Raw genomic sequence first — 21,793 nt, 5'->3', positions numbered from 1 at the left:
ATTCAGATGTTATTAGACACATTTTACTAGGATCATTCTGGAAAATCCCTTATCTGCTTATTGTGTCACTAGTGTTTTAGTGAGATTATATGGTACCTGAAAGTCGGAGTGGTGTGGCCACGGGTATGGTGACTGCCAGTGTCTCCGGTGGGAGGAGGTAATAGTCCGCAGCTGCAGGAGGCTGCGAGCTCCACTCATGTCTACGGTAAGAGCCGATTTATTAGCACAATTTTCTCGCCGAAACCTGCCGGTTGACATGTGGTCGACAACCATGTTCGCTTGACCGCTCTGTTCCATAGTAAAGCTTCACCTTCAGGAATGTAACTAAGGAAACACCGGCTGTGTTTGTGTTGCTAAAGGCAGCTGCAATACACCGCTTCCCACCTACATCTTCTCTTCTTTGACTTCTCCATTATTAATTGAACAAATTGCAAAAGATTCCGCAACACAGATGCCCAGAATACTGTGTAATTATGCGATTAAAGCAGACTCCTTATAGCTTGGATCGGGCTGGAAGAACATGTCCGCTACCACCGGTGACGTCACGCGCACGCGTTATCATAAGTGTCATCATTCCGCGACGTCTTCAACCGGATACTTTGCGCGTAATTTAAAATTGCAATTTGAATAGAATAGAATAGAATAGAATACAATTTACTTCATTGTCATTATATTTGCATATAACGAGATTATACATATGTGTGTGTATGTATATATATATATATATATATATGTGTGTGTATATATATATATATAAGTGTACAAATGTATATATTTGATTTAAATGTTAAACCGTGTATATGAGACGTGTGCTACATATATGTTGCTTATATATTGTTTAAAAAAAAAAAGTAATATAAGTGAAGCATGTTTTAGATTTTATATATTTTGAACCTTGTTCTTGTTGTGATGGGGTAAGTTTATATAAGCGTTGCTTCAACCTACACCCTTTCGGCTCAATCATTGCTCAAATGAGTGTTTTGTTTTGTTTTTTTTCTTTTCTTGTTGTTGTTCTTTGTTTTATGTGAAGATTGCCGAAATAAAATACATTGATTGATTGAAACGGACTCCAACTTAAGGTGCAGTAGTGGGAACAAATATGGGGTGAAATACATAACACAAGAGGTAATAAAGGAAAAAACACTGACAATCGAAATAAACAGAATACTAATAAACTAAACCGGCCGTATTGGCATGTGTTGCAATGTTAATATTTCATCATTGATATATAAACTATCAGACTGCGTGGTCGGTAGTAGTGGCTTTCAGTAGGCCTTTAAGTTCATGAATCCAGAAGGATCTCTATTACAATCCCCAAAGAGGGCCCTTTAAGTTGATGATTACTTCTATGTGTAGAAATCTTTATTTACAATGTAATCACTTGTTTATTTTTCAACAAGTTTTTAGTTATTTTTATATCTTTTTTTCCAAATAGTTCAAGAAAGACCACTACAAATGAGCAATATTTTGCACTGTTATAGAATTTAATAAATCAGAAACTGATGACATAGTGCTGTAATTTACTTCTTTATCTCTTTTTTTCAACCAAAAATTGTTTTGCTCTGATTTGGGGGTACTTGAATTAAAAAAATGTTCACAGGGGGTACATCACTGAAAAAAGGTTGAGAACCACTGGTTTAGCATGTTACAATCTACACTCTATTTATGATCACATCTGCAGAAACTGCTTCCCCCCCAAAAAAACTTGGTGCAACAATCCTGTTTGAAGTGATTTTTGATGTACTAGACAAGATAATGACAATTTATTATCAATCAGGTTTAATTTCAAATCTAAGGGGGTAAATAATTCATTCATTGACGAGCTAAGTCTTGCCGTGTGCAAAGCATCTTGGGTAATGTAGTCATTGACCGATACAACAAGCATCTTCTCAAGAAAATCATTTTAATTTGTGTTCAGTCTAACATGTAACAATCTACACTCTATTTATGATCACATCTGCAGAAACTGTTTTTTCCCCCAAAAAACTTTGTCTCTCTGTCTCTTACTCGTGCAACAGGCCTTTTTAAAGTGCTTTTGATGTATTATATAAGATAATGACAATGTATTATCAATCAGGCTTAATTGCAAATCCAAGGGGCAAATTAATTCATTCATTGACGAGCCAAGACATGAAAAACACTCCCCACACAATAAATTGTTGATTCAGAACTTACTCACTATAGTGTAAAGTGCTATTGTAGCCCTACCGGAACAGTACCTGAAAATACAAACAACAAATCAAACCCTCTATTCATTCTTCCATGATTTTGATGATTTGGTGAATGTTGTGAGGCTGATTTACACAGACACATTTAGGTTAGGTAACCATCAAAAATATTTGCTGCATCCCACAACTTTCCCTTTTTTTTTCCACTTCATACTGTATGACTCCTTTATAAATCAATCAATCAATCAATGTTTACTTATATAGCCCTAAATCACTAGTGTCTCAAAGAGCTGCACAAACCACTACGACATCCTCGGTAGCCCACATAAGGGCAAGGAAAACTCACACCCAGTGGGACATCGGTGACAATAATGACTATGAGAACCTTGGAGAGGAGGAAAGCAATGGATGTCGAGCGGGTCTAACATGATACTGTGAAAGTTCAATCCATAATGGATCCAACACAGTCGCGAGAGTCCAGTCCAAAGCGGATCCAACACAGCAGCGAGAGTCCCGTTCACATGTTAAATGTCATCTAATGTACATTAACCATCCTAGTAATGCCATCTATGTCACTTGAAACTTAACATCTAGGGAATTCCTAAATGTTGCATCAGAAAAAAACCAAAACTTACCTTTGCCCTCAAACCTTCCCTATACAATATTTTGTCGTAAAGTTGACGCTTATTCTCCTCCTGCAATACAAAACGACCAACCGTAAAGGTGCGCGAAAAAAGTTGCATCAATCTCTGAATCCTTATTTGTGAAGAAAGAGCAATAACGAAGCCATGATACATTTGTATAGCTTAAACAATTCACAAACACATCATCATATACACTGCCTATGCATGTATATAGCCTACTGTGACATACAGTACAGTACGATGTGGTAAGCGCAAACATTATTGCCACAACTATATTGTGATCTTTTGCATATTACTTGTGCAGATCTCAACGACTGTATTGCGTGAACTACCTCTCTACTGTAATAAAGGGACAAATCGTTATATGCGTTTCACCATTTTTTTTTTTTTTTTCAAAGACACATACAGTCAGATATGTGTTTAGAAGTGTTTGAAGAAAGTCCACCCTTATCACCATTCATCAGTAACTGTTTGACCCTTTGCTCTGCAGCACCCTGTTGAATTTGATCACTGCTGGTTTCTTTAGAGGGCAATGAGTTGGTCACAGTCATCCTGAGATATGAATGTGACATCATTTCCGATGTTGATACTACGGCCAACATAACCATGCTTCTCTTGGATCACATTAATAGTCCATTTTGAATTCTAATCACTGCTTCCCTAGTGTGATACTACAGGTGCTTGTGAACAGACAACTGTGGTGAGTAGAAACCATTCAAGGAGGAAATTGTGCATATTTCGCTTTAACATTCCCCTGCAGCTATGAGTTCACCGGGTCGCCCTGCTAGCCTGTCTCTACGTTTTTTCTCATCCTCTTCTTCCTCGAAGAGTGTATGGTGAATACTCAGCAGCTGGTGTGTAGGGGCTCTGGTGAGAGTCGGTGGCTGAGACCCAAGATTCTCAGCCTGCGTAATAGGCTCCATTGGAGGAAGAGGAGGAGATGGTTTGGGACTGACGAGGTCCTCACTGGAGGGTGGGTTCGGGCTACCGCCATTTACAAATGTGCTGGTGGGCAAGGTCAACGTAGAAAAGGCCGAAGCAGTCGATTCTGGAGAGCAAACTTTAGTCCCTGGAAAAACAAGCATGAAATAACAGTTAGAGATGCTACTTCAGACGAAGCATTTAAGTCCCATCTTAAAACTAATTTGTATACTCTAGCCCAGGGGTGCCCATTACGTCGATCGCGATACTGTGCACTTAAGATGTGACTTTATGGTTTTACTACTTACGTATAAAATACTACACGGTCTAGCTCCATCCTATCTTGCCGATTGTATTGTACCATATGTCCCGGCAAGAAATCTGCGTTCAAAGGACTCCGGCTTATTAGTGATTCCTAAAGCCCCAAAAAAGTCTGCGGGCTATAGAGCGTTTTCCGTTCGGGCTCCAGTACTCTGGAATGCCCTCCCGGTAACAGTTCGAGATGCTACCTCAGTAGAAGCATTTAAGTCTCACCTTAAAACTCATTTGTATACTCTAGCCAAGGGGTGGGCATTACGTTGATCGCGATCGACTGGTCGATCTCGGAGGGTGTGTCAGTCGATCTCAAGCCAGGCATTAAAAAATAGACATAAAAATGAGCAATCATCAATCATACCAAGACTTCACTTTCGTCAGTTGTTCGACATTGTGAGATGACGCTGGCTGCTGCGAGCTCATATTTAAGAAAAAAATCACTAACAGGGCGGACGCAGAGAAACACATTTTATTTCTAGAGACTCCGTACCTACTGTCAAAACTCTAAAGACCGACTGCACAGTTCCTGTCTTCACCATAAAAGACCTGTTTCATCCTGCCTGTGCTAACAAAATAAGAGTCTCAGAAAGCTAGCGTGCACAAGCTAGCAAGCTACGGAGTTTGATGCCAATGTATTTCTCCCCCGCCCTCAGCGACCGCTTTCTCACTTGCTTGCCCACCCGCACACTCACTGACGTCACTCACCTGCTGCCAGACATTAAAGGGCCACACACATATGCTACTCTCATAACAAAGTGTTTAAAAACGAGTATGCAAGTTGGACAAATGAGATGCCAAATCCAACCACTTTCATGTGGTATTGGACAGAAAGGAGGACTTTTTTTTCCTCCATTTGAAAATGCGGACGTTATCAGCACCACTGTCTAATTCCAATCAATGCAAGTCATCAGAATCAGGTAATACACCAACTTATATTCTTGTCTTCATGAAAGAAAGGAATCTATGTGTGTTAAACATGCTTGTATTATCATTAAACACCATTAACTTGTTAACAAAAATGTCTCTTTCATAAATAAATAAATATAAATTATAAATAGGAATGAGGTAGATCTCCTCGACTTGGTCAATTGAAAAGTAGCTCGCCTGCAGAAAAAGTGTGAGCGCCCCTGCTCTAGCCTTTAAATTGACTCCCCTTTTAGACCTGTTGATCTGCCGTCTCTTTTCTCCCCTGCCCCCTTCTCCACAAAGGAGAGTGGGGGGCACAGATTAGGTGACCTCAGATTTTGCGCAAGCTGGTCAAAATCTGGATTTGGGATGGACCACTCATCTGTGCATCAGTTGAGGACGTCTCTGCGCTGCTGACTTGTCTCCACCCAGGACTATCTCTGGCTGGCCCCACTATGGACTGGACTCCCACACTAGGATCTAGATCCACCCGACGTCCATTGCACCGGTCGCCCAGGGGCGGGGTCCCCACATCTGCGGTCCCCTCCAAGGTTTCTCGTTGTAATCCCATTCAGTTGAGTTTTTTCTTGCCCTGATGTGGGATCTGAGCAGAGGATTTCGTTGTGGCTTGTGCAGCCCTTTGAGACACTTGTGATTAAGGGCTATATAAATAACCTTTGATTGACTTTGAAAATCAACTGAGCAACAAGGAATGCTAATGACTCACATGAAGGTAACAAATTGGCCAGCAGATTAAAAATTATGTCTTAATGATCAAGGACAAAGTTGCAAATTATTATCTCCGTAATATCGCTAAAATTCGCTCCATTCTGTCCACTAAAGACGCTGAGATCATTATCCATGCGTTTGTTACGTCTCGTCTCGATTACTGTAACGTATTATTTTCGGGTCTCCCCATGTCTAGCATTAAAAGATTACAGTTGGTACAAAATGCGGCTGCTAGACTTTTGACAAGAACAAGAAAGTTTGATCACATTACACCTGTACTGGCTCACCTGCACTGGCTTCCTGTGCACTTAAGATGTGACTTTAAGGTTTTACTACTTACGTATAAAATACTACACGGTCTAGCTCCATCCTATCTTGCCGATTGTATTGTACCATATGTCCCGGCAAGAAATCTGCGCTCAAAGGACTCCGGCTTATTAGTGATTCCCAAAGCCCCAAAAAAGTCTGCGGGCTGTAGAGCTTTTTCATTTCGGGCTCCAGTACTCTGGAATGCCCTCCCGGTAACAGTTCGAGATGCTACCTCAGTAGAAGCATTTAAGTCTCACCTTAAAACTCATTTGTATACTCTAGCCTTTAAATAGACTCCCTTTTTAGACCAGTTGATCTGCCGTTTCTTTTCTTTTTCTTCTATGTCCCACTCTCCTTTGTGGAGGGAGTCCGGTCCGATCCGGTGGCCATGTACTGCTCGCCTGTGTATCGGCTGGGGACATCTCTGCGCTGCTGATCCGCCTCCGCTTGGGATGGTTTCCTACTGGCTCCGCTGTGAACGGGACTCTCGCTGCTGTGTTGGATCCGCTTTGGACTGGACTCTCGCGACTGTGTTGGATCCATTATGGATTGAACTTTCACAGTATTATGTTAGACCCGCTCGACATCCATTGCTTTCCACCTCTCCAAGGTTCTCATAGTCATCATTGTCACCGACGTCCCACTGGGTGTGAGTTTTCCTTGCCCTTATGTGGGCCTACCGAGGATGTCGTAGTGGTTTGTGCAGCCCTTTGAGACACTAGTGTTTTAGGGCTATATAAGTAAACATTGATTGATTGAATGATTGATTGATTGTAAGAATTTTTGTGAGCAAGTTTTTCGTCATGACTTATGGCTCTTTGATTGGTCCAGGATCATTATTTTCAGTGATGTTGAGTTGACCTGGAAATATTTTCATGATGCATAATGTATCAATATTATAAACAAACATGTTGTTCTGTGTAAATTCAGAGTGAAAGGTAAAAATATCCCTTTTTTTTTCTCCTAAACTGTCCAGTCTGCTGAAAGAAAGGGATGCTGCATGGGCCAAGGCAAGAAATACCAAATAAGAGGCTGTCTGGGTGTTTTTTTAGACAGCTCAGAGATCGCTTTACTTCTTTTGTCAATAGGTCAAGCTCTGAGTTTTATCTTGCGCAAACCACCGGTAGCTTACATGATCCCAAGAAAAATTTTGAAAGGCATAAAAACATCTTATGGAAGTAAAACCACAAATGAGATGCCAACTAGTATTTTGAAAGACTCATGTAGTCTAACTGACAAATCAGCCATACTTAATTGTTTCAATGAACATTTAATTTCTTCAGGGTCTTTATTTGACTCCTTATCTCCACATCCAAATCAGCCGAAAGGTCAGAAGGTTTGCATGTCACCATCTCTTCACACTTCTTTGGCTCCTATAGTACATTACTTTTACTCCTCAAAGAAGCCTTAATACTAGCGGATCTGGGTAAATCTGCATGTCCTGACAAACTTGAGCCATTGATTTTATTGCAGAACCTCATACGCATATGTTTTTATATTTCCTTGTTTAGTAATGAGATTCCTAACATTTGGAAATCGGCCTATGTGTTACCTTCTTTAAAAGAAGGTAATCTCACAGCTGTTAACAACCATAGACCCATCTCCATGTTATGCACCATAGCTAAAAGTCTTTAAACAATTGTTAAGGAGCAAGTTAAATAAATCTTAGACACTTATGGTCTGCTTTCTCAACATCAATCAGGTTTTAGAAAGAGACATAGCCCCATAACCGCTACTTTTCACCCAGGGATCAATAATGTACTTTCAATTCTATTTTATTATATTCTATACCAAAGTTGCGAATGACATTATTAAAGCATTGTATTGCAAACAATATCGTACAGCTCTATTTATCGACCTGTCAAAAGCCTTTGATGCGGTCGACCACATAATTCTGGCAAACAGACTGCATAGGATTGGCCTATCTCAGCATGCTGTAAAGTGGTTGGATAGACCCAATGCGTCCAATTTGCTGGGTCTTCATCGTCTTCAATCCTTGTATTGAAGGGTGTCCCTCACGGCTTCATATTAGGTCCGTTGTTGTTTTCCATATATGTTAATAATCTTTGATAATGTTTCGGATGCTGCGTTCCATTTTTATGCAGATGACGCAGTCACATATTGTTCATTCCCCGCAGCATCGCAAACCTTTGAGCCCCCGGCAGTCTGAGTTTGATGTTGTTCAGTCCCAGCTGTCTCAGCTGAGACCAGTGCTTAATGCAGAGAGGTCTAGGATAATGTTATTCTTCAATGGGCAACAACTGCCATTGAACATTCCCAAAAATATAAACTGCTCATAGGATTAAACTCAAAATGGTCATGTCGTTTAATTGCTTGGAGATTGTTATTGATGAGAATTTGTCCTTCGAATCTGACACAAAAAACAAGTGGATGAACTTAAAATTAAATTGTTTTTTTTGTTTTTGTTTTTAGAAAAAAAAAGTCCTGTTTTTCCCTGCAAGTTAGAAAACGCTTGATTATGACCACTTTCATGCCTTTGCTAGATTATGGAAACTTGCTTTTTATGAATGCACCCAACACTTATTTGCAAAAAATTTAAATACTGTATATCATTGTGCCTTACGTTTTATTACTGGTTGTGGCAACCTCTTCCACCATTGCACTTTGTACGCAACGTCCATCTAAACCACTTCTTGGTCTGGTGCCCCTTCTATGTGTGTTATTGTATGTATAGAGACTCCAGTAGCTATAGCTTAAGGTCTCATGGCATCCTTAGCATGTTTTTTCCTCGAGCCAACACAAATCCTGGGAAAAAAGCTTTTAGATTTGCTGCTCCCTGGCCATGGAATGACTTGCAAAAAAATCTGAGATTGCCTGAGCTGATCTATTTAGGGGAATCTTGGCCATTTTAAAGGATCGAAAAACTGTTTCTGTTGGTCTATGAATGTTCTCATTCTTCCAGGTAATTTTCGTCTCAGGGCATTCAATCGATTGCAACTTGACTGTTTGGTTTTTCTCAGGGCCGGGTGACGGCCATTACAATGACGTTTGGAGGATTCTCCAGGCCTCCGGTGAAAACTATAGTCTACAATAAAATGCATGCAAGGCTACCTACCGTATTGGGTAAATAGATTGTAAATTTGACTACATGGGTGTTATTTATTTAGAATGTCTAAAACAGTTTTTATGCTCTAACTGAAAAAATATTAGATTCATTAATAGGAACCCTACTTTGCGGGAATCCATTTATTGTGGCCCCTTACCGCGATAAACGAGGAACGAATGTACCGTATTTCCTTGAATGGCCGCCGGGGCGCTAATTAATTTAAAACCTCTTCCCACTCCTGAGCTTACCAAAGGCATGCGGTAAAAGTAAGCATGCGCAAATTATCTTAAAACCTCTTCTCACTCCGGCACTTACCAAAGGTATGCAGTAACAATTTGAGTGTGATGTAAGCTTGGACCTAAATTCTACTGAATAGCTCTTAATCTTCTTCCCTTTATGCGATTTCAAATTACCGGTATTGAAATCAGCCTCCTCCATTTTGAAAATGATGACAGGGGAAGTGTCACTCGTGACGTCACGAGTTTGACCAGGCGGTAATACTAAGCATGCGCTAATTATTTTGGGAAGCGAGTTTGATTCAAGGCAGGTGCATACTATATGCCCTGCGGCAATTCAAGGAAATACGGTATATCTTTTTTGTTCAGGGTCACAGAGAAGCTGATGCAGGCTTTCCACCGAATGGTATAGTTCTAGTTCATTCGTCACCGTGCCATTTTGCTCTGTAAATCCTGCTTAAGGTAGTGTTTCAACCACATGGTAATTAAATGAAATGACTCCATAAATTCTATGATTTCCTAGCGGCAGGTTGGTATAAGCCCCCTCCACACAAAATTTGAAAACCGCAGATTTTCCCCACTGCAGTGATAGAAAAAAAAATCCATCAACACCTACTTATGTGCTGTGGTTAAACAAGGTTTAAATCAGGGGTCTCAAACATGCGGCCCGCGGGCCAATTGCAGCCCGCGAGACGTTATTTTGCAGCCCGCACCTTAATATGAAAATTTAAAATTGGTGCGGGCCCGCAAGTTTTATATGAATGGCGCTTTACAACGTCATACCTGTATACCCTCGATTTTCCCGGGAGACTCCCAATTTTCAGTGCCCCTCCAGGGGTAATTATTCTTCTGAATTTCACCCAAACAACAATATTAAGGGGGCACCGTGGAGGCACTGCCTTTAGCGTCCTCTTCAACCTGTACAAACAGCGTGCCAGCCCGACCACATATTGTATTTGACTTCTGTAGACACAATAATTGACTACAAGTCATACTTGGTCAACAGCCATACAGGTCACACTGAGGGTGGCCGTAAAACAACTTTATCACTATTACAAATATGCACCACACTGTGAACCCACACCAAACAAGAATGACAAACACATTTGGGGAGAACATCCGCACCGTAACACAACATGAACACAACAGAACAAATACCCAGAATCCCATGGAGTCCTAACTCTTCCGTGATACAATATACACCCTTACCCCCTCTTGTAGCCCGGAAGAGTTAGGGCTGCATTGGATTCTGGGTATTTGTTCTGTTGTGTTACTGTGCGGATGTTCTCCCAAAATGTGTTTGTCAATCTTGTTTGGTGTGGGTTCACAGTGTGGCGCATATTTGTAACAGTGATAAAGTTGTTTATACGGCCACCCTCAGTGTGACCTGTATGGCTGTTGATCAAGTATGTCTTGCAGTCACTTACGTGGGTCTGCTGAAGCCCCATAAAATATGTGACTGGGCCGGCACACTCTTTGTATGGTGGAAAAGCGGACGAGACGGCAGGTTGCAGAGCACGCTAAAGGCAGTGCCATCACGGCACGCCCTTAATATTGTTGTCCGGGTGAAAACCGGGAGAATGATTGCCCCGGGAGTTTGTCGGGAGGGGCACTGATATTCCGGTGTTTCCCGTAAAGATCGCGAGGGTTGCCAAGTATGTTGCTAGGCCGGGAAAGCCATTCAAAGAAGGTGAATTGATTAAAAAGTGCATGTTAGATTTTTTTAAGAAATCTTTTCTTGCGGCCCGGCCTCACATAGTTTCTGCATCCAGTGGACCCCAGGTAAATTGAGTTTGAGACCCCTGGTTTAAATGATTTAAAACCTGTCCCACGTTTCTTGTAACACAAGCCTGGTTTTACCTGTCCGTATATAAACGCTGAAGCCGAAGTTTTAAAAAACGGTTGCACTGGCTGGAATTTTCAAAGCACTCCTTCGTTTCAGACAAACACCTATGTTTGCATGTGGAAAAAAGACCAAGATACATTTTTTTAAAATAACAAAGACGTAACAAGCCCACCATACTGTACTACAGCATAAAACACCCCAACAAAAGGGTGCTGAAAAGATACACGTTAGTCACATATATGGCGACCTTTTGCAATGGAAACAAAAAAAAAATGGGTTGGACTGAACCAAAACATACTATTATTATTCCTACTACAAAAAATACTGCTCGTGTCGGTATTAAGGATACTTCTCACATTAATAAGATGTCAGCATATGGTAAAACAAGTTCAAAGCTTCTGATACACTTGAATGCAATCATTTGTTTGAAAATAAATGCTGAGCCAAACAAGGTAACACAGGCTTGCAGTAAACTTACCTGCAATTGCACTAGCAACGTGAACAATAGTGTGTGTGCCTTCAAGGTATACTGCATCCATGTTGTGCTCCGACGGCAGAGGGTTTGTGGTTGTGGTCTCCACCTTGGGTTTACGAATGGTCAGCATGTATGGGTGAACATCTAGAGAAAAGTTCCTTGCGTGCTTCTTCTCTATTCCGCTTATGTCTACAATAGGAAATGAATATGTCGATTAGATCACAATATTGTCCCTCTCATTCATTTCTCTGAATTTCCATGAGTCACTCAGTTCTACAGATAAGCTAAGCCTATGTGACTCTCTCAGCTGCACTATGATAGAGGCTATCAATCTTCTGAAGGAGGAAACCAAATCTCAATGTGAGAAGCACAAAGAGAGGGAATTCACCGCCCAAATAAACCGAAGTACTGTGCATAATTCCAAGATAGTGTTTATCGTAGGACAAAAGGCACGACGTATAGGTTTATACCTTTTGTTGCAGGATGCTGTGTGCTCTTGCTATCCTGAAGAGGTGCAATAAAGCTGTCTGCTACAGTCTTTCTCCGGAGTGGTTTAGGTTTCTCAGGCTTGGCATTATTCTCCAAACGATTCAGAGTAAGAGGTTCCTTTTCAGGAGTGGGAACAGGTCAAAACACCATTAATAATAATCAACACGTAGTAATATTTAAAAAAAAAAAAACATTCAATGGATGCCCTGTTTGTGGTCGACTTTCATTTGTTGACATGAACTACTGTACACAAGTTATGGTGAATACAGTGGAACCCGTTTGAGTCAACATACATTAGATAAGCTAAATCATGTAGACATAAATATTTTTCAAATAAACCGATGTTTTCATATTTACCTTTCCCAGAGACACAAGGAAAATGAGCATTAACAAAGTTTTTTCTAACCTACGGTATCCATCCATCCATCCATCATCTTCCGCTTATCCGAGGTCGGGTCGCGGGGGCAGCAGCCTAAGCAGGGAAACCCAGACTTCCCTCTCCCCAGCCACTTCGTCTAGCTCTTCCCGGGGGATCCCGAGGCGTTCCCAGGCCAGCCGGGAGACATAGTCTTCCCAATGTGTCCTGGGTCTTCCCCGTGGCCTCCTACCAGCTGGACGTGCCCTAAACACATCCCTAAGGAGGCGTTCGGGTGGCATCCTGACCAGATGCCTGAACCACCTCATCTGGCTCCTCTCGATGTGGAGGAGCAGCGGCTTTACGTTGAGCTCCTCCCGGATGACAGAGCTTCTCACCCTATCTCTAAGGGAGATGGGACCGTAGATCGACCGGTAAATTGAGAGCTTTGCCTTCCGGCTCAGCTCCTTCTTCACCACAACGGATCGGTACAACGTCCGCATTACTGAAGACGCCGCACCGATCCGCCTGTCGATCTCACGATCCACTCTTCCCCCACTCGTGAACAAGACTCCTAGGTACTTGAACTCCTCTACTTGGGGCAGGGTCTCCTCCCCAACCCGGAGATGGCACTCCACCCTTTTCCGGGCGAGAACCATGGACTCGGACTTGGAGGTGCTGATTCTCATTCCGGTCGCTTCACACTCGGCTGCGAACCAATCCAGTGAGATCCTACGGTATCATGTTCATCTATTTTTGTGGGTGTATTTTGTTAGTGGCGGAAAAATCTTTGAGGAAGTCTACTGCAAAAATAAAAAGTACCTTTGGTCCGATGCTGAAACTTTAGAGGTAAGAGGCAGGCCCTAGGAAACGATACCGGTGCCTGTTTCCGTTAATTTTATGTGTGTTAATAAATCTTAATTGTTTAACAATAAAATATTATTTTTAATGTCAGCTGAGTATGATAACTGTGCTTTCCGATTGTTATTTATTATTTTCTTATTACATTTATGAATGACATTTGCAAGTATTGCATAGGAGACTTTGCATGCAGTTACAATTCCAAGACGTTAGATAGTAGTAGTTTTTTCGGGCTCCAGTACTCTGGAATGCCCTCCCGGTAACAGTTTGAGATGCCACCTCAGTAGAAGCATTTAAGTCTCACCTTAAAACTAATTTGTATACTCTAGCCTTTAAATAGACTCCCTTTTTAGACCAGTTGATCTGCCGTTTCTTTTCTTTTTCTTCTATGTCCCACTCTCCTTTGTGGAGGGAGTCCGGTCCGATCCGGTGGCCATGTACTGCTCGCCTGTGTATCGGCTGGGGACATCTCTGCGCTGCTGATCCGCCTCCGCTTGGGATGGTTTCCTGCTGGCTCCGCTGTGAACGGGACTCTCGCTGCTGTGTTGGATCCGCTTTGGACTGGACTCTCGCGACTGTGTTGGATCCATTATGGATTGAACTTTCACAGTATCATGTTAGACCCGCTCGACATCCATTGCTTTCCTCCTCTCCAAGGTTCTCATAGTCATCATTGTCACCGATGTCCCACTGGGTGTGAGTTTTCCTTGCCCTTATGTGGGCCTACCGAGGATGTCGTAGTGGTTTGTGCAGCCCTTTGAGACACTAGTGATTTAGGGCTATATAAGTAAACATTGATTGATTGATTGATAGTTGTTGCCTAGTTAGAAAATGGTCTTTGCCTTGAAGCTGAATGTGCCAGTATAGTCTTATGTTGAGCCCAACAAAATATTTACACTGTGAGTTTTGTACTTATTACACAATTGCTGTTAGATTATATTGTCTTCATATGATTTGTAGTTTTCATTACCAAATTATTTGTCTTAAAATCACCATGTAAAATCCCTAAAGTTAATCAGCAACTTGACTATGGCAAAGCCAATGTAAATTAGCATGAAGCAAGGACATCATGAAAAGTCGGGCCTTTCTGTACTTTTCAGCGCCTTTTTGCTTCGTTGAAATGGGAAAAGGGTGGCTAAGTCCACTCTGAATTCTGCTTAAGTGTCTCAGCTAGTCTGCGAGGAGGTGGCGACTTGTCCAGGGTGTACTCCGCCTTCCGCCCGAATGCAGCTGAGGTAGGCTCCAGCACCCCCTACAACCCCAAAAAGGACAAGCGGTCGAAAATGGATGGATGGATGTTTCAGCCAGTCTTAAGTTTGCAACCGGACGTGATGACACGACCAACCAACCTTGTATTTTTCCGCATATCGATACCCGGTAGCACTGCCAAAATTTTGTCATAAAAGTACTGAATTCCGCACCCATCCCTAAACACATGTCGACATAAACTGACCCTTTTTGGGTTTCAAACTAAATTTTGACCAAGGCACCAGATTGTCAACACCAGCTCAAGCGGCCACTGGTTAGTGATAAGATGAATGCGGTAGACCACGACTTTGTCGTCATAGAAGGGTTGTCGACTTGATTAAATTCTACTGTGTAATTGCATTTCTCAAGAACATTTGAGTCCTTACTTACCTTGAATGATTGTGGAAGAGGATTGGAGGATGGGATCCATTTAATCTTCTTGCGTGGTCGTTTGATGACCAGCGGCTCTGAAGCGATTTCGCCCACTCCAAGATCTGAGGGATCCATGTTGGGACCTAAAGTTTGGATGCCCGAGTCCCTCACAGTCGGCGTTGCATCATGGTTGGACTGTGCCAGCGCAGCCAGCAGCTGCCGGACTACATTATCATACATGAGGTCACTCTCGTTGGTGATGAAGTCCAGCCTGTTGAGAGACTTGATGTGGTCCCTGTTCTCGTTGCAGAACATGGCCAGGATATTGATGTCACAGAACTGAGACTTCTGCCAACGCCGCCGTGTTTTGATGCCTACTTTGTGAAGTTTGTCAAATACAAAGTTAGATTTACGCACCACAAACAAATGCAGCAGATTAAGTAGGATAATAAGGTTCATAGTGCAGAGTAGCGCCAGGTCAACTGCCGCCATGATTCTTTGCAGCTGCACGGCCGGCAGCTTGCAGTTTACTCGTAGCTTAAGCTCTGGATAGCTGCTAATGTCTGGTAGCTCGCCTAGGGCACAGGTAAACTCATTCTGCCTTTGTCGGGCATAGTAGGCGCTCAGGTAGGAAATGGGGATGGAGCTGAGGCAGATTATAGCCAAGTGGCGTGCCAAGTAAATCTTAGCCAAAAAGTTGCTCTGGCCTCGTCTTTCTAAATATTTCTCAAAGAGATTTTGCTCGGGACTCTTCTCCTTCTCAGCATTCTCTATGATCTCTCGCCTCTCTCGCTCAGTGATGCCAGGTCCTTTGGATTGGATCTGCTTCTCAATCTTGGGGGCACGGCCCTCAGCAGCTCGGTGATAACAGTTATCAATTTCTTGAAGCAGGAAATTAAGTTCCGACGTGAGCCGAGTCGAGGCCAGAAACTCCCAGCCCAGAGCTGGGATGTACATGATGCCGGCGAAGGCCAACAGGGCGTAGGGCAAGAACTTGTGCTCAAATAGTGAAGGACAGAGGTGAGAGTCCACACCAAGTCTTGCATCACGCAGCTCTGTCCAGCAGTAGCCTCTCGCATACAGGGCTTGGTCTCGGGTGAAGTTGTGGGGTGTGTAACAGTATATGGACTCCTCTGGGGAATGAAGAAGAAAAAAGTGTTTCTTTAAAATGTGTTTAGGGGATCAGATAATGACTTGCCATACTATAATAAGAATTGGGCATCGCTTAGATTTAGGCGATTCTGATTCAGATCAGGTTCAGATTCAGGTTCTATTCGAGTAGGGGTCGGCAACCCGCAGCTCCGGAGCCGCATGCGGCTCTTAGGTAACTCTAATGCGGCTCAACTGCATAATTGCCCCCCCCGATTATCCCAAGAGACTTCCGGAGTTTAATGCCTCTCCCAGAAATCAACCGGGGCCAACATTCTCCGAATTTCACCTAGTTGATAATTTTGAGGGCGTGCCCTAAAGGCAACGCCTTTACATTCCTCTAAAACTTGTCATCGTGCCCGCTTTTACTCAATGCTATCACATGTAGCATGCAGCCTCTGATGATACATGAAAGTGACTGCAACGCATACTTGGTCAACAGCCATACAGGTTACACTGAGAGTTGTGATACAAACAACTTTAACACGCTTGCTAATTTGCGTCACACTGTGAACCCACACCAAACAAGAATGACAAACACATTTCGGGAGAACATCCGCATTGTAACACAACATAAGCACAACAGAACAAATACTCAGAATCCCATGCATCCCTAACTATTACGGGCTACATTATACACCTCTGCTAGCACCAAACCCCGCCCCCCAACGCCGCCCACCTCAACCGACGCACAGGGGGGGGGGGGGGCTGGGTGTAGGGATTTGGTGCTAGCGGGGGTGTATAATGTAGCCTGGAAGAGTTAGGGATGCATGGGATTCTGGGTATTTGTTCTGTTGTGTTTATGTTGTGGGACGCCGTGGCGCAGTGGGAGAGTGGCCGTGCGCAACCCGAGGGTCCCTGGTTCAAATCCCACCTAGTACCAACCTCGTCACGTCCGTTGTGTCCTGAGCAAGACACTTCACCCTTGCTCCTGATGGGTGCTCGTTGGCGCCTTGCATGGCAGCTCCCTCCATCAGTGTGTGAATGTGTGTGTGAATGGGTAAATGTGGAAGTAGTGTCAAAGCGCTTTGAGTACCTTGAAGGTAGAAAAGCGCTATACAAGTACAACCCATTTATTATCATTTATGTTGTGTTACAGTGAGGATGTTTTCCAGAAATGTGTTTGTCATTCTTGTTTGGTGTGGGTTCACAGTGTGGAGCATATTAGTAAGAGTGTTAAGGTTGTTTATGTCACAACTCTCAGTGTAAGCTGTATGGCTGTTGAACAAGCATGCGTTGCAGTCGTGTAAGTCGTGGCTGGACTGTGCTAGATATTTGTACATGTTGTAGAGGGCGGTAAAGGCAGCGCCTTCATAGCACGGCCGTATTAATGCTGTTAGGACGAGTATCAGCAGACATAGTTGCTCTGAAATTCGGGAGTCTCCCGTAAAGTTTGGGAGGGTTGGCAAGCGTGATGCAGTCAAGCGGCATTAATTTAAAACTCGCGGGCCGTGCTAACATTAAATATTCATATTAAGGTGCTGGCCGCCTGTCTGAGACTCCTGGTTTATACATAGCACAAAGCCAAAAAAAAAGTCTGTATGCAGTGTTATTTCATTTTAAATTTCAAAAGAGTTTTGTGGCTCCCATTGTTTTCTTTATTTTGTGAAACGGGCCAAAATGGCTCTTTGGGTGGTAAAGGTTGCCGACCCCTGTGTTAGGGGCATGGTAAACATTTTTGTTAATTTATCACGGGCTATTTTTAAGCAGTATATAAATATCAATCATTTCAACTTGAACATGGATGTTATGAATGCCTACACTTTCACAAAAGTTCCATTTTATTTTTGAAAACCTCATAAAAAGTTCATGTCGTCGATCGTAGTAGTAGATTCCAATACTAATTATCCATGAGTGAAATCGACCGATACCGATCAAATATATGAACTTTGGTTATTAATTAATGTATTTATTGTGAGTACTACTGACATACTTGCCAACCTTGAGACCTACGATCTCGGGATGTGGGGCATGGGGGCCGTGGTTAAGAGGGGAGGAGTATATTTACAGCTATCCTTCAATCCATTTTCTCCACCTTATTCCCTTTGGGGTCGCGGGGGTCGCTGGTGCTATCTCAGTTACCATTGGGCGGAAGGTGGGGTACACCCTGGACAAGTCACATACTAGTCACAGTATGTGTAGAAATCTTTATAATTGAATCACTTGTTTATTTTTCAACAAGTTTTTAGTTATTTTTATATCTTTTTTTTCCAAATAGTTCAAGAAAGACCACTACAAATGAGCAATATTTTGCAAAGTTATACAATTTAATAAATCAGAAACTGATGACATAGTGCTGTATTTTACTTCTTTATCTTTTTTTTTTCAACCAAAAATGCTTTGCTCTGATTAGGGGGTACTTGAATTAAAAAAATGTTCACAGGGGCTACATCTCTGAAAAAAGGTTGAGAACCACTGCTCTAAAAGTCGTAGATGTTATTGTCACATAAGCATGCACAGTAGATGGCAGTATTTTCCTGTTTAAGAGTGTCATTACATTGCTGTTTACGGCAGACGAACTGCTTTACGGTACCGCGCTGGGAGGACGTTAATGAAACTGCCTAACAATAAACCCTTATAAGAAACCTGTTTATATTGTGGGAAAGCAGACGTGAAAACAGGCTGTCGACACGTCACTCGGGTCCGCATGGAGCTGGAGGGGGCGTGGCCTCCAGCTCCGCCTGAATTTCAGGAGATTTTCGGGGAAAAAAATTTGTCCCGGGAGGTTTTCGGGAGAGGCGTTTAATTTCGGGAGTCTCCCAGAAAATTCGGGAAGGTTGGCAAGTATGACTACTGATCCCCAACCATATTTCTTCACTGAAGATAATGATTCTAGCTTTTGATCATACAATATGTGGGACACTTTTTTTTCAACACATTTCTTCATTTAGTCTTTGCTAGTTGCCGGCAATAATTCAACTCTTCCAAAACAAAATTGTCTGTTTTAAAATTTCCAGTTTTGCTGAAACATGAGACGGAGTAAACACAGTATGTGAAGCTGTTTATTTTAAAATAAATTATTTTGTTTTGGAAGAGAAACATGTGAGAAGATCTTGCCTGGTGTCATTATAACGATATATAATATATATGTCATCATCTTACATGTCACATTTGTATTTGTGTGTGTGTTTTGTATTATTTCCTGTCCAGCGCTTATATTTTTGGTTTCACTTGCTGTTTGCATCCATTTGGATCCGCTTGAACTGAACTCTCGCGGCTGTGTTGGAGCCACTATGGATTGAACTTTCACAGTATCATGTTAGACCCGCTCGACATCCATTGCTTTCGGTCCCCTAGAGGGGGGTGGGGGGGGGGGGGGTTGCCCACATCTGAGGTCCTCTCCAAGGTTTCTCATAGTCAGCATTGTCACTGGCGTCCCACTGGAGGTGAATTCTCCCTGCCCACTGGGTGTGAGTTTTCCTTGCCCTTTTGTGGGTTCTTCCAAGGATGTTGTAGTCGTAATGATTTGTGCAGTCCTTTGAGACATTTGTGATTTGGGGCTATATAAATAAAAATTGATTGATTTGCCACCTTTCCCTGATTGGCAACCAGAACACACCTATTCTTGGTTGCCAATCAGAATACTTTTTATGCCATCCCTTTACGCACATCTGCAGTCCCCTCCAATGTTTCTTATTGGGATCCCATTGGGTTGAGTTTTTTTTCTTGGCCTGATGTGGGATCTAAGCCAAGGATGTATTTGTCGCTTGTGCAGCCCTTTGAGACACTCGTGATTAAGGGCTATGTAAATAAACTTTGATTGATTGATTGATTTGGCTAAATGTCGTAAATGTGCAGGTGCATTTATTCACAGAGCTCACCTGCAAAGTTCCTGGTGAAGACAAGGGTGACCAGCAGGATGGGGATGATCACCGTCCCTATGGTGACAACCCGATCGAAGGGCAGCTCCAGTTTAAGCTGCACCATCAGCGAGGCCAACGCGCCGCCTTTTTCATCTTGAGATGAGCCCGGCAGGATGAGCTCCTTCAGTTTCTCACCAGCTAGTAGAGCAGTAGCCATGTCTAAGTTTTGGTCAAGGACGTTCTGCATCTGGGAAAGAAATGACACACACTACGACCCTGTCTAGGCTGTAGGGGACGACCACACTCTTCCGAGTGCACTTAAATACCACAGTCTGATAAACACCCACACAGAAAACCGTGGGCAACCAGAGCCTCTGTCGCCATAGAAGGGAAATAAGCTGGTATTGCTTTGTTTTCTGCTTTACTCCAAAGCGTGACGATCCTGCAGTTCCATGTTAAAGACAGCACGCATGATGTTCAAGAGCACACGCGTCCTCTTCCTTCTGTTGCATCCAGTTCACACTGTGTAAGTGTGCTCTTAGTTCAGAATGTGTCCTTCAGATCCCCTGGGAGGTGACCAAGAGATGCTGAGAGCACCGCCTTCCTGAAAGACACAAGGGCACGGAACAGGCTTTTTCTTAATGCAAATGTCACATTGCAGCAAAAGTAGAAGTGAGCTAATAACCCCTTGCAAATGTCCACTGTTTTCTCTTTAGGAAATGTTGCTGTTTGTGTCAAACGTCCTTTGGACTACACCTATGTGGCAAAGGACAACTTCCGTTATCTTCCTTGCAAGGGCATTCATAATTTTCCCAGCCAAGAACCACAATCGATTCAGAATAGTACAGCATGTGCAGTTTTGTATTTTAGAAGACAAGGTCTGGGCTCCTCTTGGTCGTCTGTGAACGGATGACTCGACTGTTCCTGAGCTGTGTGCGTTCATGCATCCATGATGTTCATGCATTTTTAGCAACTAGACTCTCTCAAAGGTTGTGTCCTTTGTGTGGATTTCCTTCTCTCGTGTTTTTTGTCCTGGTCTAAATGTATTCTCCCGCAAAATACCAGCACATCTTTGTCTGCAAAGTACCAAAAATGGCTGAGAGATGACAAACTTGGGACCCGCACAGATTATAGCACTATCCCATGCACTTCTGGAGGGGGGGAAAAAACTTGATTCATACCCTAAAACGTTGCATTTAAGGTCAGACGAGTGATAACTTTGCAATTGAAGTGGACTGCTTGGCACTTTAAAGCGCTGGCATCTGAAAGTCGCTTGGCGCAGGTCCAACAGGACAGATGATGTCCCACAGTTGGATGATTCTCATGTTCAGACAGGGAATCCCTCGATTCTTCTCTAATCACTTGGCACGCTTCTGGATGTCCACTACAAGAAATCCTTTCATTCCTAAGACTTTGATAACAATTGTCTTTATCCACTAGAGACGTTGTAATGTATGCAAGCTCTCAGGTTATTTAGAGAGGACATTATTGTGATTCCATATTAGTATGAATTTGGGGTCCATTTGGAAGAAACGCATGGCAGTGCGGCTGCAAAACATTAAAAGTGTATCATCTGGCAGTACGCGTGTGAGAGAGATCTGTTCCTTTGTGGTGGTGCGTTTATTTGTGTGTGTGTGTGTGTGTGTGTGTGTACCAGTGGAGCTCCTCCCGCGCGCTCTCCAAAGATGCTCCGGCACATGATGCTAACATTCACAAAACACATCCTTTCTCCAGTGTGACTGATGAAGACAAAGCGTGCATGAATATAAAGAAGAAATTCACCCACCTTCTTGTCTGGAAGCATCTCCCCGGCAAACTGAGAGTTAATAATCTGCAGTGCGGACGAGCAGTTTACAGCATGTAGCCGCGCACACCGGTTTGTTCCGCCTTTACCCCAGCT

The 21,793-nt window shown here is 42.9% G+C and overlaps 1 protein-coding gene across 1 annotated transcript; it reads right to left on the bottom strand.

The window, feature by feature from the left end:
* Positions 1-1,531: 1,531 nt before the first annotated feature.
* panx2 (pannexin 2) lies at positions 1,532-21,793 on the bottom strand. The gene is made up of 6 exons (XM_061917823.1): positions 21,680-21,793; positions 19,912-20,497; positions 14,960-16,074; positions 12,087-12,222; positions 11,620-11,805; positions 1,532-3,881 (listed from the first exon to the last, which is right to left on the bottom strand). Exons 2-6 carry the CDS (start codon positions 20,138-20,140, stop codon positions 3,556-3,558), a joined length of 1,992 nt encoding a protein of 663 aa, XP_061773807.1. The 5' UTR covers positions 20,141-20,497; positions 21,680-21,793; the 3' UTR covers positions 1,532-3,555.

The sequence above is a fragment of the Nerophis ophidion genome, linkage group LG12 (genome assembly GCF_033978795.1).
Source record: "Nerophis ophidion isolate RoL-2023_Sa linkage group LG12, RoL_Noph_v1.0, whole genome shotgun sequence".
NCBI classification, from domain to species: Eukaryota; Metazoa; Chordata; class Actinopteri; order Syngnathiformes; family Syngnathidae; genus Nerophis; species Nerophis ophidion.
This window is presented reverse-complemented; position numbering and strand designations above follow the sequence as displayed.

Excerpts from the sequence above, each read along its gene's own strand:
- panx2 (XM_061917823.1), bottom strand. The coding sequence starts at position 20,140 with ATGCAGAACGTCCTTGACCAAAACTTAGACATGGCTACTGCTCTACTA. Across the intron at positions 12,223-14,959 it reads CTCTTCCACAATCATTCAAG|GAACCTCTTACTCTGAATCG; the intron begins GTAAGTAAGGAC and ends ACTCCTGAAAAG. Across the intron at positions 3,882-11,619 it reads CGTTGCTAGTGCAATTGCAG|GGACTAAAGTTTGCTCTCCA; the intron begins GTAAGTTTACTG and ends TTGTTTTTCCAG.